Below are 20,048 nucleotides of genomic sequence, written 5' to 3' on the forward strand. Positions count from 1 at the left end.
GGGTTCACGCCATTCTCCTGCCTCCACCTCCCGAGTAGCTGGGACTACAGGCGTCCGCCACCTCGGCCGGCTAGTTTTTTTTTTTTTGTATTTTTAGTAGAGACGGGGTTTCACCGTGTTAACCAGGATGGTCTCGATCTCCTGACCTCATGATCCGCCCATCTCGGCCTCCCAAAGTGCTGGGATTACAGGCTTGAGCCACCGCGCCCGGCCGGTTGTAAATAGAATTTAGAGGATTATCAAAATACAAGTTGTTTATTCAAGAATTACTTGGAAGAGAAAATGCAGGAGTACACCACGTCCAGTGATGCACGTCTGGACAGAGGCTAAGTCTTGGGTCACTCACTTCACAAAGAGGCATCACTGTTCACTCAGGGGCTCCCACCTGAGGCCCACAGCAGAGGGATTCAAATAAATGGACCAACCTCTATAGACCTGCCTTGCAACCTCAAACCTTTTGGGGACAAAAGCAAGAAGAAATGTTTATGATCCTAGATTGTAGGGGAAATAATGGTGATTTTTAAAAACACAATTCCCAATCTGGGAAAGAGAGACTACAGAAAAGATTGATGAGATTGATTTTGGATAAATTCAGTTTAAAAAGATGGTGGAAAGGCCAACAAGAAGTGGTCAGTAGAAGTTGGAAGTGGGGATCTGAGATTTGGCTTGGAGATCAGTGCAGGAGAAACCAAGGGCAGCTGTAGATTTTGTGGATACGCATTGTTGTTAATCATCTGCATAGAGATGGTAGTTGAATCCATAATATTGGAGGAGTATATAGTGGAGAGAAAAAGACCAGAAGCATGTGAGCTTGTTCATTCATTCCACAAATATTTGAGGGGACCCTGTGTGTGTGGCACAGGCAGAGATGAGACCCACAGCAAGGGAGCAGCAGGAGGAGGAGGTTACAAAAGTGATGGAAGAGTGGTGGGAAAGGGTCAGGTGGGGCAGAACCTCGTAATGTCTTGGAAGCCAAGGAAAAATAACTTAGTGGAATATAAAGCTAACCAATAGTGACAAATGTTGCAGAAGAGTAAAAATTGACGACTGAGAAAATGCCTTTTGGATTTCATGAGCAGGGCATCGATGACCTCGGAGTTTCAGGAGTGCTGTGGAAGCCTGACTGTAGGGGATTAGGTGTTTGTGAGTGGGGAGGAAATGGAGTCACAGCATAAAGAACAAAAAGCAGTCCCTAAAATTTTGCAAGAAAAGGAAAAGAGAAATAGGGTTCCAGTTTTTATTCTGACTCCCCATCTCTGGTTTTGGAAAAGAAAGGGATTTTGGGGAGAGTTAGGATTTGAGTGAAACATTTAAAGGTGATATGAGGGAGGGACACAATGATATTGTATACCATAAAGGAGGTGAGGCTGGGCAGCTAGGTGAGATGGGAGATAATCTAGACATATTTAAAATTAATTTTTGCTAGAATGGGAAAACAGGCAATTTGAGGGAGCAAATTTGGTTGTATCAAATAAAATGTTATGATTAGAAAAGATAAACAGCTTGTAAAGAGGTGACGATTGGATACTATCATGCATTTCCTCTTACTTTTTAGACATTTTGAAGCACTATATCTTAATAGTTAGGAAAAGACTTGGAATCATGTGAGTCCCAGCTCTGTGAACTTGGGCAAATTACTTAACCTCCCTAAGCCACAGTTTCCTCAACTGGGAAACAGACGGTAATATGACCTGCCTAATAGACGTGTTAAGAAGAATGCGTGAGACTATGCATGTAAAGTCTTTAGTACAATGCAGCATATAATTAGCACTTGGTATTAGCAGTGATTCATTTTTTCTTAAACCACTTTATTCAGGTGTGATTGGCATACTAAAAGTGTACATATTTAGCATGTACAACTTGGTGAGTTGTGAAACAATCACCAAAGTCCATGCCATAAACCTATCATCTTCAAAAGTTTCCTCTCACCTTCTTTATTAATTAATTATTTTGGGGGGTATGATAAGAACACAATGTAAAAGCTACTATATTAGCAAATTTGTAAGTATACAATGCGGTATTAAGTATAGCTACTATGCTATGCAGTAGATCTAGCCAATGATTCTCATCTGCTTTGAACATTTAGACCACCCCACACTTGAGTTATAATTAATATTTTAGTACTCCTGGCACTCTCTGCCTTATAAGGCCTGGTGAAGAACAGTGACACTGCAGCCAAATGGCTGAGCCATCTATTTGTTGTGTGGTCTTTGGGGAAGTTGCTTAATATTTTGTGCTAGTTTCTTCATTTGTAAAAAGGAGATAATAATAGTACCCACTTTATGATGCTGTTATGAAATTAAATGAATTCATATTTAAGTGGTAAGAACACTGCTTGCCACATAGTAATTGCAATGCCAACATTTGCTGAGTAAATAAAAATGTTCTTCCTCTGTGTCTTTTTTTTTTTTTTTTTTTTTTTTTTGAGATGGAATCTCGCTCTGTCACCCAGGCTGGAGTGCAGTGGCGTGATCTCAGCTCACTACAAACTCTGCCTCTAGGGTTCAAGCCATTCTCCTGCCTCAGCCTCCCGAGTAGCTGGAACTACAGGCATGTGCCACTACAGCTGGCTAATTTTTGTATTTTTAGTAGAGACGGGGTTTCATCGTGTTGGCCAGGCTGGTCTCAAACCCCTGACCTCAGGTGATCCACCCGCCTCAGCCTCTCGAAGTGCTGGAATTATAGGCCTGAGCCACTGTGCTCGGCTTGTTGTTGCTGTTTTTCCTTCTGGGCTCAGGACATCCCACTTGCTTGGACACTCATCCTGGCAGGGAGGAATCTCAGGGGATACCTGCAGCTGTTAGGTCAGCACCTTAAAAGAAACTGGACCTTGATTTGCCTTAGAGTGTCATCTCTAGGAAAGGAAATGATGCCCAAGAATAGGGTAGCGACTGCCTGAATTGATATAGAAGCAAACATTTTCTTAGTGGCAAGAAAAGCAGACTAAATATCCTTGCAGGCTGAGTCAGCATTGTTTGCATGTCTAATTTTTTCATCAACTTCTGTGGCATGTTTTTCTAACTTAACTGTTCTCCTCTGATGGAGCAGAGAGCCTTGGGTTTGTGATTCATGTGAAATTGACACATTCTTTCTACCTTAACCTTTCTGGCTAAAATAGGAAATGGGAGGATTAGCTCCAAAGTACCTGAGAGGTAAAGCCAACTTGGCATGCTGGGAAGGCAGAAGCAGGTGTTGAGGATGAATCAGCCAGTGTCCCTCCATCGCCGACTGGTATTGCCTTCTTTTATCACATGCATTTATACAGTAGCACTTCTCTGACATCCGTCAGACTTGCCTAGTTTCCTAAAGACCTGGACAGGATAACCTCGGATTCATTTTGGAGAACCTTTATAATTTTTTTTAAGCCCTTGGCTCAGAAAGGCCTTTTGGCTGGCCTTTTGTTATTCTTGCCAAGCTAAGCTAATAGCCTTGGAAACACAACACAAGGGCTCTTTAAATAAAAGTTATGTTTGAATGCTTGGAGGAGGATCAAAGTCATCTTTAAAATGTGCATGCCTTGAGCTCTTTGTGAAGGCATGCTCATAAACTGGAAGGAGTAGTACCTTTCTCCAGCGACTGCCCTCCCAAGATGACTGAAGTCATTTCAATCTGTCTTACCTTCACCTTGGAAAAGGTAACTTTCTACGGGGCACAGACAAAGACAAAGCAAATCCTGGCTGGTGTTATATCTCCAGACCTCTTGCACCTTCCCCTGCAGCCAGACCCTTGACCCTGAAATGCTCAGATGATGCAACTCTGTATCACATTCCCTGAAGTGCCCTGAAGCCTTGGTAATGGCTTTCCTGCGTTATGGAGGAACGGCAGCTATCAGAGCCTGCAGTCTGACAGGAAAACGCAGCTTCTTGGAGGGAAAATGGAGGACAGGCATCCAGATACTACTGCTCAGTTTAGTTGATTCTGCATTTAGTTCCAGGGTTATTTGCCTCCCTCCATTTTTTGATAAACAGTACTTTTGTGAGGCAACTTTCTCTCTAGGTAATATCCTGGAGTTGTCCCCATGGAGCTAGAGCTTCCGAGCTGCACGCTGCCGGGGCCTTCTGGAAACCAGTGGAATTTCTCTAGAAGAGGCAATGGTATTCCTTTCTCATTTTCTCCAGCCAGAATAATCAAAGGAATGTAAATGTTTATCTTGTCTTTTGGGGGCTTATTCATAACTGTTTTGAACTTGGTGTGGCAGGCCAAGTGGAGATTTGTAGATGAAACCATAAGTGTCACCCTAATTCTGGAGAGACACCTTCCAAATCACACATGACAGTGGTTTGCCCTAGTGAGGGAAGAAATGGGACATCAACTGTGTGGTTAGATTTCACTGCTTGCTTAGGAGTTTTGTGGCACTGTGCATGCAGCCTAGGCCATTGAGAAATGTCCTGATCATTTCCATCCCTGATGGATAACTTTATACACTTAGGTACACTCACCCAATTCCATATACAGGTCAATGTGGTGTTCCCAGCCAGGGACGGTGGCTCACGCCTGTAATCCCAGCACTTTGGGAGGCCGAGGCAGGCAGATCACCTGAGGTCAGGAGTTTGAGACCAGCCTGGCCAACATGGCGAAACCCTGTCTCTACCAAAAATACAAAAATTAGCTGGGCATGGTGGTGCACGCCTGTAATCCCAGCTACTCGGGAGGCTGAGGCAGGAGAATCACTTGAACCCAGGAGGCAGAGGTTGCAGTGAACCAAGATCGCAGCACTGCACTCCAGCCTCGGTGACAGAGTGAGACTCTGTCTCAAAATATATAAAGATATAGTTCCCAAAGCTAATTTAACAAGGCCTGCTTCTTCTTCTTTATATTATCTGGCTTTCACTTTAAAAATCTAAGATTGCAGAGAGGTACATTTCCTCCCACAGGGTATATTAAAAAGCTCCAGGTAGGGCCCTGCTTCCATCAGGTGAGGAGACTGTTTTTGAATAGTCACACAAGATTTATAGGCTGACTGCAAAAGTGAACTTCATGCTGGACTCTCATTTTCAGGACGTATGAAGGGGTGTTATGTGAAGGTACATCTCAGCTTCACACAGCCCAAGCATCTCAAATCCCTGTCTGTGTCTCAGGGCATAGGAAATGACTGCGAACACTTATTTTTTGTTTACCTCCTACATAACACTTTATAGGAAAAATTTCCGTTTGCTACCCTTTAGATTAAAATGTCCCATTTCTGGAAGAGTTTCACCTTTATAGAATGGGGGCTGTTTACGAATCTCACGAGGTTGGGTATACTGTTTGCTCTGAGAACTCAGCCAGCACCAAGTGGTAGGAGCTTCATTCCTTCACCACATCAGGGACACGGATCCTAAAACACTGGAAGAGCAATTGCATCTCTATGGATTACCCATGTTAATAAATGGGGGAGGGAGAAGGGTGTAGTTTTTTCCCAGAAGCAGGGGTGGGGAGAAGAGACACTAGCATTTATTAGACATAGTCTGTAACAGAGTCTTTGCTACATGCATTTCTCATTGACCACTGAAAGCAGTCCCGTGAGGAAAGAATTTTTATTCCTATTTCATGGAAGAGGAAACCAAGGCTTAGGTTGTTGGCAAGGGACACAAAGCTGGTAAGGAATCAGAGCTGTGTGCATACTCATTGTATTCCATAGTCCCTTGCTGGGCAGTTGGGGAATACAGAATATCAATCCTGTTGCATAGAAGCTTCTAGCAGCCTTCCAAGGCTCTGAAGGATCACTTCCTGTCTCCTGTTCCAGGAGGGAAGATTCTTGAGCTCCTGCAAAGCAAACACTGCAGCTGGCCTACTGCCTGAGTATAAGCCAAGCACACTCCCCATGGCTCTTCTAAGAATCGGGGTGTGCTTTAATAAAGGGCCTTGTACCCACTGGACTAATAAAGATTTGCTGAAAGAATAAAGTCATTTGTCAGCTGATAACACCATTTCTCTATTCATGAGTAAACTGTAGGCAAAATCAAAATCACATGGAGACCCAGGGGCACCAGCTCTTCCAAACAAGTATCTTTTTCTAAGGAATTGTGTTGTTGAGTATTTTCTCCCATGTTGTACACAAAGGAAACTACCCGGTATTCCTTTGGCCAGGTAGCAATAGGTATTTTTCTGAGGAGATAGGATCCTCTCAGTGGGAAATAGGGAGCTGTTCATTCCTTTGTTGTCTGTCACAGCAAGTAAGTCCATTGCCCCCTGCAGAATCCCCTCATGTCTGAGGTATTCTAGGTAGGACTGCACCATCCCATCAGAGATCACTCTGAACACAGCCATTTGTAGCTTGTAATCTTACTTCAGAGGGCAGGATTGGTCCTTTAGTGAAACCAAGCCACCATCATATTGAGAGGTAAGACTTTTTTTGTTGTTGTTAAATATAGGGTCTCTGTCACTCAGACTGGAGTGCAGTGGCGCTATCACAGCTCACTGCAGCCTCAACTTCCCCAGGCTCAGGTGATCCTCCCACCTAAGCCTACTGAGTAGCTGGGACTACAGGCACACACCATCACTCCCGGCTAATTTTTGTATATTTTTGTAGAGACGGAGTCTTTCTGTGTTGCCCATGCTGGTCTTGAATTTCTGGCCTCAAGCAATCTGCCTGCCTCGGCCTCCCAAAGTGCTGGGATTATAGGGGTGAGCCACTGCGTCCAGCCGACTATCTCTTACTGTAGTAACTTCATCTCCTAACAAAATCCTACTTTCATCTCCGCCACAAAATATGCATGCAGCTGTTCATAATGGCACTGTATTTCCGCCTTGTAATCCCATTGGCTAACATGAACAATCGGATTATCTTTCCTCAAGCCTCGCTTTTTCATTCTTGGGGTAAAAAGTTTTGAAAACAATAATCCAGCTAGGCACACTGGCTCACGCTTGTAATCCTAGCACTTTGTGGGGATGAGGCAGGGGAATCACTTGAGGCCAGGAGTTCAAGACAAGTGTGGGCAGCATATTGAGACCCTGTTTCTACAAAAAATAGAAAAATTAGCTGGAGTAATGGTATGTGCCTGTAGTTCCACCTACTCAGAAGGCTGAGGTTTGAGCTCAGTAGGAGGAGGCTGCAGTGACCTGAGATCATGCCACTGCACTCCAACCTGGGTGACAGAGCGAGATTATATCTCAAAAAACAAACAAACAAAAAAAACACTTTGTAAAATCTAATTCAACTGATCATATCTCTGCCTTCCCACACCCATCCAAGTAAGTTAAAACAACAGATAACAAGAAGAAAAAGGCGGGGGGAAAGAATGAGGGAAGTGTTTATTGAGACTGAAATGGAACATTGTTCTCTTTTATGAGTTAACAGCAGTGTGTTAAGAGGCTGGTTACAAACTGACTCCAAAATGATAACTCGCAGCTCATGAATAGCTCTGCCAACTCCAGTGCCACTAATTGGGGCATCCTAGTAAGGGGTAGAACCATTTAGCCCAAGAGAAATTACTGATTCAATTTCATTTACATTTAGATTTATTTCTTATAAACAATAGCAATATTTGCATTTTAAAATTCACATTGAATCATTATTTACTATTTATGATGTTTACATAACAATTCAGTATCATTATGTTGTAGATTTCAGATGTAGGTGGTCAATACTGAGTACTTATTTACTCTTCTGCTATCTTTGGCACAATTTCTCATTTCTTAAACATGAAAGCACAGGTTTAAGTTGGCTACACAATACTGCAGAAACATGACTATTTTGGATCTCAGTGTAAGTACAAGTTTATGTTAAGCATTATTTACAAGATGAGAACTGAAGCACAGACTTTAATAAACTAGCTTCATAAATTAGCAGAATGACAAGCAGAGAATGTAATGAATAGGGCCAAGATTACCGATTAGAACAGTCCTCCCTGGAGGAGGAGACGAGTGTCATAGAATGGAACTATTTTCCCCGAACCACTGATATCAGTTTATGTCATGGGATTTACTCTGCAAGAACCCAGGTTAGGGGCAGGTCTTTTTCTGCAATGTGGCTTGTTCAACCCATGGAATCTTTATTAAAATACAACTTAGTTGGTAGCTGGCCAACATTATTTGGGCCCTGATAACAGAAGTGCAAGGATGGCAAAGTACTGGCCTCTTTGAGTACGAATGAACTTGGAAGAATAAAGCCTTCCAGTTGGATGAAAGCACATCCAGCCTTTTGTGAGTGACAGCTTTGTATATAATCTTATGCAGAGCTAATATGGATTGCCTCGAGGCAGCTCAAATCTGGAAATTGTAAATGAATGGCTATGCCACCTTGGAGTATCACCATAGTACATCTCTGCTTTAGGGCTGATATACAGATGTGAAACGATCAAACAACATGATTTCTCATTCTAGTGCTCCTGAGAAAGGAGTTCTGATAAGCCCCAAAGCAGACCTGGGTTGGAATTGTGGTTATTATTCAAGTACAAGGAGAACTCTTTATTTCACATTGACGGTTCAGTTCTGATCTCTGTCTGGCAAATTATATGAAAATAATAAATATATACATATATATATATATATATAGCTCTACGCTGAACACTGGGTTAATAGTTACCAGCGTCCCAATACAGTACATTGAAAAAAGAATCCTTCTCCCTTTCTTCCAAACCCTATGCCCATCTTAAAACTTATTGCAGAACTATGCTGGTCTGTTTTCTTTGAAATTGGCTGGAGATAAGTTAAAAATGGACATTTTGGCACATTAACTGGGGAGAGGTGGTTGAGATGCATTATAATTTATAAAAAAGTGAAAGGTCAAAGGAAATTCATGCCAATAGAAAGCCTGAGTAAACATTTGTAACCAATGACAGAATATTTTTTTTTAACCCAAAACACTTGTCTATGCACGAGAAAGCATTTTCTTTTTCATATCCATTACCTAATTCTAATAGTTATTACTTTATGTACTTCCAAACTTTGTCTCTTATAGAATTTCTAAAACTCAGATAATAGAACTTTGCTTTTAATGGATTTCCCTTCATCTTACCCCACACCCAAATCCCAAAACCCGGAGAGCAAAGGCTGTGAATCCAAATATACAAAATAATCTGGAGGTCTGTATATCAAATCAAATGAACACCTGGCCATTAGCATTTTTCTTTTCCTTAACCAGTGTTTGAGATGACTCTCATGGAAATGTCCTTCCTTGTTTTCAGTTATCTGCAGCCAGGGGCCCTAGAACTGTGAGGTCTGGGTGAATGAGATGGTGTCAGACTTGTCTACTGCAAAGCCTCCATTGACATAAGACTTCTTGGTGTCTGAGTCTTCGTTGTCAAGGATTGTAGATTCCAAGGCAAAGGGATTCACAATGTTTACTTCAGATGAAACATCCATCTGCTCCAGCTCCTTCTTGGAGAGCTTTTCCACGATGCCTGTCCCAAAAGCATCACCAAGGACGTTGACCATGGTCCTGAACCGGTCCCTGGGGAGAGATGGGAGGCGTCAGACAGGAGGCCCAGATTTCATTTTCCTTCATCATCGGAGAGATGCAGTGACCTGACATGTTCAGTTTAGATTTAAGTAAATGCAGAAAGTGCTGTCCTTATGACTGACTTACTGAAGGCTCCTCACAGGCCTGGGGTTGTTCATACAGGCATAGCATGAGCTCTCCCAAAGTAGCAATGATTTCCCTAAGTCTCCCTAAATTCCCTCCTCTTTCCCAAAGAAACATGAATAGAGTTGTTCCAGATATTTTCTGGGGGAACTGAGGGAGGTTCAGAATTCAGTAAGTTTTTCAGCCCTAACCTCTGTCTTGTGGTTTTCTAGATTCAATGCAAATGCCATTGTGGGCTGTCTTTGGGCAAAGGTCAGAGAACTTGGGTGTTTTGTGGGTGGTGTATGTACCATGTGCATGTGGGGTATGCGTGTGTGTGTTCAGGTCTATGGTGTACTTGTTTATTTACCAATCTAGGTCACTCTACTTATGAGCAAACCAGGAGGCATGGCGCAGAGCACGGGGTCAGAAAACACAGGTTAGCCCAGGAATGGATTTCTCCGTGAGCCACCCTCATCCGGTCTTAACTCCCAGAGAGCCTGGGGAAGAGACCGGTGACAGGAAGACAGGTAGAGAAGGCACACTGCAGAGGAGAGGATCCATTTTGATACTGGTGCTTTGTTGATAGCAACTGCATGCAGGGGGAATCTTGTGAAAACTACATCTGCAGAACAGAAAAGGCTGACAATGCTTACACATGGCCACACTGGATGCCCTTCTGTTATTTAGAACAAGTCCAGGGATTGAACTGGACCTAGTGTCTTTTTATCCCATACCTCCAATTGGACCTTTGACTCATCCGGGTATCTTGGCAGTGAAGGTAACTGGTTCTAGGAAGACTCAGGGAAAGGAGAAAAGTGCAAATCCACCATCATCACTAGAAAGAACCAAATCTTGCCTCAATGCTAGGGTATCTTTGCAAGAAGGGTGCCACCTCATTTGGGCCTATAGCCCAGTTAGCTACTGAGGCCCCCCCAACCCATGACACAGCTTCCAAGCCAGGTGCAGAGGCTTTGCCATCTGAAATGTGAATCTGTGTTTTCAAGCCCACATAGGATGTTTCTGCTTCCCTTTCCATCTTATCTATCACCTGCAAACTACAGTACCTAGCACTGTACTCCCCAGTGAGCCTGAGCTGGTTCTGAGCAAAGGCTCCATGTGGAGTGATACTTACCTGCAATGCCAGGGGACAGAGCCAGACCTAGATGCTGCAAGACCCATGCACAGAAGTGGGCATCAAGGGTAAAGCTAGGAGCCAAGCTGGTTCTGACTTTAATCTTGAGGGTCACTAAAGGTACGTTCTCACACAGATGTTCTGCTGTATTGTGTGTGTGTGTGTGTGTGTGTGTGTATGTGAGAGAGAGAGAGAGAGAGAGAAAGTGTTGTTGATTGGGGCCTGAATAGTCCAACTCATTCTAATCATAACAATGAAACTTGCCATTTATTGAGTATGTATGGGCTGCCCGATACTATTCTAGACACTCCATTCACATAAGCTCACTCAGTCCTTAAAACAACCCAATGAGATAGGCAGATTTTTTCCCATCTCACAGATTATACAACTGGGCCTCAGGTTACGGAACTTGCTCGAGGTCAAGGAACTTGCTCAAGGTCAAGAAGCTGGTAAGACACAGGATGGTGATGCAAACCCAAGTGCTCATGCCACTGTCCCTAACAGTTCGGAAGATGCTTAGGAAGATGGACTGATTTTGAACTAGGTGGTTCTGAGCCTATGATGCTGAACCGGGGCTGGGATAGGCCAGGATGGCCCCGGGGCCCTGCCTGGCTTCTCACCTTGTTGTTCTGTGTTTATCTTTGTTCCACACCCAGCTCCTAACGTTGAGCATTACCAGGTATAATGAGCTGATGGAGCTCACTGGCTTTTTAAAATCACTACTCCACATTATGAGGAGTTAATTTTTAAGCACATTATCAGATGGCCTGGTCAGAGGAAAATTAAAGTAGCAACAGGTGGCTCATTAGGCAATCTGAGGAGAGAATGATGACAGACTGCAGAGCCCGCGAGGCTGGGAAGCCCGCCTGCACATCCGGCTGAGGCAGTGCATTTATTTCAACTCACAGGAGCCAGTCGACAGCAATGATCAGGGTGACATCCTCGGCGGGCAGGCCCACGGCACTCAGCACAATCACCATGGTCACCAGGCCAGCCTGGGGCACACCAGCAGCTCCGATGCTGGCAGCTGTGGCCGTGATACTGCAAAAACATACCAGCAGGAAAGGAGTTAGACAATTACCTCTCCCGTTAAAGCGTTGGCCTGAAATGGTTAGTCCTGCTTAGTCGCGATGGCTATTACTGCTGTGTCCCTAAGTTGGGCAGTTAGAATCTGTGACCTGCTGAGCCCCAGCTCTGCCTCATTACAGGATTAGAGCTGCAGGGGGATGGGGGCTGGGTGGGGTATGATGCCATCTCCTTGCAGAGAGAGATGTGGCACATCACTCTAATGCAAGGAAGAACTGCATAAGTGGCACCAAAAAATGAGCAAGAGAGATACTCAAGAGGAAAGCAGGAGTTTACTAAATGGGGTGTTAATAGAAGGCTTTGTGTACTCATCTATGTATACATACACTCATCCTAAATAAGTGCCAAGTACCTCTGCACCTGCCTTCCTACTCCCTTCTTCCATCTACTCACCACCCAATAATTTACGGAGCACCTAATGTATGGCAGGAATTTAAGTTGCCCTGAAGAATGGACAGAGGGATAGCTGTAGGGGCAGATGGACAACGGCATTTCAGGTGAAGGCAAAGGAATGAGACAATGGTTAAGCAGGCCTTATGCACTCTCTTGACATCACAGGACTCTTTACCTCTGGGAACTGCTCTTTAGGGCACTGGATTGAGAAAGAGCTGATCCTGTCCAAGATGCAAGCATTTACTCCTGACTGCTCCTTTTTGCCAGTAGATGTACTTTGTGGGAAAGAAAGATCTGGAATCCAGGAGACGCAGCCAGGTGAACTTTATTACCAGGTATTTAAAAAGATTCCTCTTGGTAAGATCAGGTGAGGCAGTAGGGATTTTTCTCTTTGTAATGTGCAGTCTCTTTATCAGCAACATCTTCCTTATTTTAATTGGATCATTCTGAAGGAAACAAGGGCTCACCCTGCCCTGAAAAGTCCCTTTACTTAGATAAGCTTGAGACCACACCCACAATGCTTTCTGGAGACAAGTCCTTGCCCTTGGGCCAAGGCCTGAACTGCTGCCCAGGTGCCACTGGGTTGAAAGGTGAAAATGTAAAAATTGCCAATTTAAACTGGAAGAATCCCTGATTCTATCCACAAATTCATATGCTTTGGGGCTAAAAACGTCTTAGAGTTCTTAGGAAGCTGATTCTACTGCCCATTCATCTGCCTACTGAGGTGTTGCAGAAAGCATTTGAGGGTACAAACACAGGCCAGAGTTTTTTGACAAGTGTATTTTCATTCAGTGGTTTTGACCACCAAATTACAGTAAATTAGAGATTTCTGGGGCTGTACCAATTACTCCAAAGGTTTCAGGCCTCAGTCTCAAAGGTTTCTGGCCTCTATAACCCTTTGGATCTCTTCTGACATAATCACTCTTTGGAAAGCCGAAGATTATTTTAATGCTGGTTGAAAAAAATTTAAATGGAATGCATCAACAGGTTTTCTTTGTCAGAAGTGATTTGTATCCATGCCAGCTGATCCCTCTTGGAAACCCTGAGGTGTCACAGTTATCCATGTTGCTATAGCCTGAGGCTGGGCTTGAAACTCAAAATTCATTTAGTCCAAGAAAACTCTGTCCTTGAGCCTTGACCTTGCTTGCTAGACTACGGCTGTTTGACTGGCATTGGTCTGAAACTCAGAACTATGAACCTTCAGATGGGAGAAAATAATATAAAAACCTACTCCTGCTGCTTGAACATATTCTACTTTGAGTTAGAGGATTTCCACAGAAGAAAACATAAATATCAGTGGCACAAAGTTCTTTCCTCACACTGAGGCCTAGTTTTAGGACCAGCCACTGGACTCGGCTCTCTAAACGGGTTGAAGGATGGGTTGTGACTTGGAGGGAACACAGGTTTTAGTGTCAGACACACCTGGGTGATGTACTTTAGGCTGTACCATTTCACTGATGGCATTTCTTTAGGCAAGTTACTTCTCTGAATCTCAATTCCTTGCCTGTAAGATGGGGACAGTATGTCTACTACAAGCTGCTGGGAAGATTAAATGAGGTTAATACATGTAAGGCATCTGGTATAGCACTTGTAGATGCTTAAAAACATGCCATTTCCACATGTATAGCTATGTAACAAACCTGCATGTTCTGCACATGTATCCCAGAGCTTAAAGTAAAACAAAAAACAAACAAGAAGATTAAAAATGTGCCATTTCTGCTGCTACTTCTGCAACAGCAGTAGTTGCTGCTAATGCTTCGTCTATTGCTATTGTCGCTGCCACCACTGGTATTATTTTTTGTTTGTTTTTTTGTTTGTTTTTTTTATTAAATTATGGAGAGTTTATTACACACCAGCAATAACTTTTTCATATACTCCATTAGATAACAACACTGAGACATTTCAAATGTAGTTACATTAAAAGTCATGTTGGAATGTACTTTAATTACCATGATGATAGTGGCAGTGCTTACCAGGAAAAGAAAAGCATTTTGTTCAATTAGTGTTCTACTACTGCTACTGCAGCAACCAGAACAGCAACTATTATAACAACAACTACTACTACTATTACTACTGCTACCTTTTTTCCTCTCTGCTCTTTCTGGGCCCCAAATCCTATAATTATCTTTCTTCTTTATTTTATATATATATATATATGTATATATATATATATATATATATATTTTTTTTTTTTCCCCAGAGACAAGGTCTCACTCTGTCGCCCAGGCTGGAGTACAGTGGCATGATCACAGCTCACTGCAGCCTCCACCTATTGGGCTCAAGTGATCTTCTTGCCTCCGCCTCCTGAGTTGCTGGGACCACAGGTGCGCTCCACAACACCTGGCTAATTTTTGCATTTTTTGTAGAGATGTGGGGCTTCGCCATGTTGCTCAGGCTGGTCTTGAACTCCTGGGCTAAAGTGATCTGCCTGCCTTGGCCTCTTCAAGTGCTGGTATTACAAGTGTGAGCCTCTGCGCCCTGCTGTATGATTAGCTTTACTTTTCTTTCTTTTTTCTTTTTCTTTTTTTTTTTTTTTTTTTTTTTTGATGTGGGATCTCACTTTGTTGCCTAAGCTAGAGTGCAGTGGTGCCATCTCAGTTCACTGCAACCTCTGCCTCCCAGGCTCAAGCAGTCCACCCACTTCAGCCTCCTGAGTAGCTGGAACTACAGGCACATGCCACCATACCTGGCTAATTTTTCTTTTTTAGAATATTTTTGGTAAACATGGGGTTTTACCATGTTGCCCAGGCTGGTCTCGAACTCCTGGACTCAACCGATTCACCCACTTAGGTCTCCTAAAGTGCTGGGATTACAGGTGTAAGCCACCGCTTCTGGCCCTAATTATTTTTATAAGACAATTTATCCTTTTTTTTTTTTTTCATTTTGACACGTGTACTCACACCAATTTTCAATCAGTTGTAACCTTTGAGTATTATGATAAAGCCACAAAAGGGTATGTTTTGGGTAGATAGTACCTATGTTTCTTTGACATCCAGTCCACAGAAATATACTTTGGGTCTAAAAATCTCTTTAACCGTTAGTTACGTGAACTATAACGGTAACTGTCAAGTAAAACCAACTTTTATTATTTCCCATGTAGAGCCAGTGAGGATTTTAAATTTTAAGCGAATGATTACTTTGGGTCTCACAGTTGTTATTGGTTCTGGGCCAGTAGTTACCAGCAAATCTGATTTAAGAACACACCAGAGAGTAGGGAGAGAGGCTTTAATGTGAATTGACTAGCCTCTAGGCCCAGCGTTCATTCCTCTGGCAGTGAGGTTAAAAAATGATTAGAAAGATCTAGAAAACTTATAACCAAAAAAGAGGGAGGGATTTCATCATAAAGTGGCAAATACACAAAAGAATTGGCACCTCATAAACCACTCCTTGGAAATCAGTTCAGTGAAGACTGGGTTCCACATGCCAGGGTGAGGGAAGTGGGAAAAAACCCTTGGAAATGTAAAAGTAACAACTGTTGGAAGCACAGGGGTGGTTGTGGAGCAGAAACTTTCTCAGGCATGACTCAAGGTTTCAATTTTGACATACTCTCTGCTGTTATAATTACATGACTTTACTCAATCTCTTTGGCACAGGCTTCTTTAGCCACTAACACTTTTTTATAGATTACACGGCATTGGGATAGTTCTCCAGCTGGTGTGCCAAATGGTGTATTTTGCACTTGTCTTCAGCCAACAGAAATACTTTGCGATTTAGGGGTGGGGAGGATTTAAAAAATGCATTGTGTTAGAACATTGTTAGTTAACAAACTCTGATTTTATGCCTAGAATTTATGTTTAGGCTGGGGATACAAGAATGAATTAACTCTAAAGAGTTCAGATTCAACCTTGAGCAGGCCTAGGGACCAGTTTAGTCTTAAACTTCCATTCTAAACTGAACAAAAGTCTTCAGGTTAACTCTAATCCCAGCCTATTACTCTAACATAGCGCTATCCAAAATAACTTTCTGCAATGATGAAACCATTCTATGTCTGTGCTATCCAATTCAGTGGGCCACATGGCTAGTGGTTACCGTATTAAACAGTGCTGTCCTAGAGAAACAAATCTGGCAAAATCCACTTATGACAGTTCTACCATCTACTTGGGCAGACAATTTCTATCCTCATTTCATTAGAATTCTCTGCAGCATCTGACTCCGTGGACCATTTCACCCTTGAAAATCTCTCTTTTCTGGGTTTCCATGATACCAAGGTTTACTGGCTTCCCTCCCATCTCTCTGTCCTTCTCCCTCTGCCTCTTGGGTTTTCCCTTCTCTACCTGCTTCTAGTATTAGGATTTTCCAAGCCTCAGTCCTTAATCTCCTTCTCTTCTCTACAAACTCTCCCTACGTCATGTCATCCACTTTCAACATTCACTGAGTGCTCACTACATAGGCACAGTTATAAGCATTTTATATGCATCTTACTTAATTGCCACTATTTGAATAAGTTGTAGGTACTATTACTCATTTTACAGATGAGAAAACAGGAGCTTAAAAATTCAAGTCACTTGCCCAAGATCACAGCTAATCACGACGTAGCTGTGATTCCAATACAAGCAATAACTTGTGACTCATACATTTGAAGACCATCATTAAGCTCATGTCCCTGATGTCTGTATCTTCAGCCAGACCTGTATTTCTCATTGCATGTGTCCACCTAGAAGTCTTAAAGGCATTTCAAATTCAGTGTGTCAAAAAGTATTAACTATTTATCTTTCCTACCTATATGTGCTTCTCTTACACTAGTTCCTGTTCTGGTAAGCCCCACCCCCCAATTTGGAATCATGTACCAATCCTAGGAGTCATCCTAGCATTCCCTTGCTTTTCACCCTGAATCCAGCTGATGCTTCTTCCATTCATTAGCTCTTCTCCAACCTCAGTGTCAGTGCCTTCTAATACCCTGCCTGGACCTCTGCAATGGTCTCCTAACTGGTTTCCTAGATTTGGTCCCTGCTCCCATCCAATACATCTGCCATATTGCCAGTTATCATTGTAAAAGGCAAATCTGCCAGGCGCGGTGGCTCACACCTATAATCCCAGCACTTTGGGAGCCTGAGGTGGGCGGATCACCTGAGGTCAGGAGTTCAAGACCAGCCTGGCCAACATGGTGAAACCCATTTCTACTAAAAATTCAAAAATTAGCCAGGTGTGGTGGTGCATGTCTATAGTCCCAGTTACTCAGGACGCTGAGGCAGGAGAATTGCTTAAACCCAGGAGGTGGAGGTTGCAGTGAGCCAAGATCGTGCCACTGCACTCCAGCCTGGGCAACAGAGCAAAATTCCATCTCAAAGCATAACATAAATAAATAAATAAATAAATAAATAAATAAATAAATAAATGCAAATATGTCCACAATGTGACAAAGCATCTAAGAACTTTCCACAAACTTTTCGTACAAAACCTTTCATGACATGACCCCGTCTCCTCATTCCTTTATGTTCTCCACATTGTATCCTTTATGCCAGCCATAGCAAGAAATCTGTATGCTGTAACTAGCCTATGGCTGCATCACAAGCTATTTCTGCCACCCCAGATGCTCTTAGCTTCTTCCTTTGCCTGCTAAATTCCTATTCTTTTAAGATTCAGCTAAATGTTCCCCTCCTCTGGGAAGCCATCCTTCACCTTCACAGCTAGAACCAGCCCTTCCCTCTCTGGAGTCCTCTGTGAACACCATACAGAGTTCTCTTACATCCCTCATCAGGGTCTTCAGCATTCATTTGGATATGTGCATCCCAATCTAGCAGGGATCTTTTGAAAGCAGGGACTGGCCCTTACTCAGCCTTGAGTCTTTGTGCTGGCCTGTGCCTAGATCCTACCGGCTTCAGTAAACCGAGCACAGGTGATGGCTTTGGCTACCCAGACCCCGAAGCAGAAATCTTGCATACCAGGATATAGTTGTATTTAATCTTGGGAAGGTACTTTGTAGATCAAGAAAAAGAATTCATCACTGGGACATTCTTGGTGTCCCTTCACGGACCATTTTTACTGGCAGTAATCCCCATATCACCGATGACAATGAATGTGACACCACGCCCCACCTGATGGTGATGATCTGCCCAATGCCCAAATCCAGGTCATTCAACTGTGCAATAAACACCGCTGCCACTGCTTCATAGAGCGCGGTCCCATCCATGTTGATTGTTGCACCAACGGGTAACACGAATCGAGTGATCCTCTTGTCCACCTGGTTCTTTTCTTCAGCACAGCGGAAGGTGACAGGCAGTGTTGCTGAACTGTGTGATAAAAAGAGAAAGGAACTTATGGTCTAGAAATGCTGGTCCTCAGTCCCTGCCTGAAGCCATGCCTCTCTTCCAAAAAGTAAATAAAGGGTCCTTTTGGGTAATCTTGTCAAGAAAAGTAAAGAAAATAACAAAACAAAATGAAAGAAAGGATCCAAAGCATGTTGGCCCTTTAGGCAGGTCCACGAATCAGAAGGTGCTGTGCCCACCGCTGCTCCCAGGTATGCCATAACCCCTTCCTGAGCTGCAGGCCATGCTAAGAGGGCAGGAAATATGCAACAGCGTGAAGCAATGTGTTCAGGGCCAGGGACAGAGAATATGGAGGCCATTTCTCAAAGGCAGCTACAAAAACCGCAAGCTGGAGTCTGTTTTGTAAAGTGAGGTGAGAGTTGATGACATTGAGTCTGGAGGCTTCTTCCAGAAACCCCTCTTCTGTTTACCTGGAAGAGATCATGAGAGCTGTCAGGAGAGCCTGGGCCATTCCCATGGCAAATCGGAAAGGGTTCTTTCGTACGACTATGAAATATATCAGTGGGAGAATAACAATGGAGTGGATTGCAAGCCTGTAAACAAGAAAGAGAAATTAAAGTTTCAAAGATAATACCACCTCCCCACACTTAATCCTTTTATCAAACATCTTTTTAATTTATAAAATTGACTTTCATAATGGCCCAATGAGAAATGGGAGTAGGGCAGGAATATACGTCCCCATTCCATGTATGAGAGTGTAGAGGCTCACTCAACAAATGAAGCATCTTGTCAGAGTTAATGACAAAGCCAGTAGCTGAATCCAAATTTAAGGCTTCACAAAACAGAATTATATCATGCTGCCACACCCCTGGGTGTGCTATTCCTGCCACATGCACAAAAATGCCCTTTTTTCCTTCTGTTGCTGCTGAATTCTTCTCCTCTAACACTTAGCTAGGCATCCCCCTTCCTCCAGGAAGCCTTCCCTCACTTCCCCAGGTAGGGCTGAGCCTTCTTTCCTTTGTACCCTCTATGTCACCACTACACTATGCCTCATATACCTTTTATCACAGCGCTCAGTCCTTACCCCCTCCACTCCTTGCACCAAGCTGCTGTCTTGCTGGTGGCACCCACTGTCTAAGAGGGAAGTCAGATTTACAGTAAGGAAAAAAGTCTCAGCTATTCCACAGCCATAATTTGGGATGGACTTTCTTTTCTTTATTATTCCTGCCTTTTCAAACTGTTCCTTATTTCACATGGAAATACACAGGTTACATGAACTAGGGGGCTTAAGAAATGAGACTCATTTGGCAGATAGATATATACGTAACTGGCAGCTTACAGTCTACAGATCAGTTATGTGTGTTTGAAATAATAGGAAATGGTCATGAAAATTACAGATCCTGGAGGTCTGGAGAGAGGATCTTCTCGATAGAGAGCTTGTAGCTAAAAACCATGAGGAACTGACTTTTAGTTTTCCATTAGACACCTAGCTGGGGTGACAGAATAGAAACCAGCAGAACTTGGTTATGAAATGGCTCAGCTCAAACACCCCAGCCACATCACTGCTGAGACACAATCCCTGGCACTGCCTGTTTCAGCAGCCCTACAGCAGGGTGGCCTCCAGTGAGGTGGAGGTCCCGCCTCCCTTGGCACCATGGTCCTCACACTGTAGGGACCAAATCTACCTCTGTGTTGGCTGGCAGGGCTGTGTTTTTGGGAAACACAGATTAAGAACCAAATGTGC

General features: G+C 43.3%; 1 protein-coding gene across 1 annotated transcript in view; it reads right to left on the reverse strand.

Moving 5' to 3' along the window:
• Nucleotides 1-7,214: 7,214 nt before the first annotated feature.
• The window catches only part of SLC1A1 (solute carrier family 1 member 1), a 92,600-nt gene continuing 79,766 nt past the window's right edge, over nucleotides 7,215-20,048 (reverse strand). The window contains exons 9-12 of the mRNA XM_050761097.1: nucleotides 18,775-18,897; nucleotides 18,134-18,328; nucleotides 11,526-11,660; nucleotides 7,215-9,373 (exon numbers count right to left, since the gene is read on the reverse strand). Of these exons, the coding sequence (XP_050617054.1) occupies nucleotides 9,127-9,373; nucleotides 11,526-11,660; nucleotides 18,134-18,328; nucleotides 18,775-18,897 (700 nt within the window). The 3' untranslated portion in view covers nucleotides 7,215-9,126. The remainder of the gene's footprint in view (nucleotides 9,374-11,525; nucleotides 11,661-18,133; nucleotides 18,329-18,774; nucleotides 18,898-20,048) is intronic.

This window comes from Macaca thibetana, chromosome 15, assembly GCF_024542745.1.
Source record: "Macaca thibetana thibetana isolate TM-01 chromosome 15, ASM2454274v1, whole genome shotgun sequence".
Classification (NCBI taxonomy): Eukaryota; Metazoa; Chordata; class Mammalia; order Primates; family Cercopithecidae; genus Macaca; species Macaca thibetana.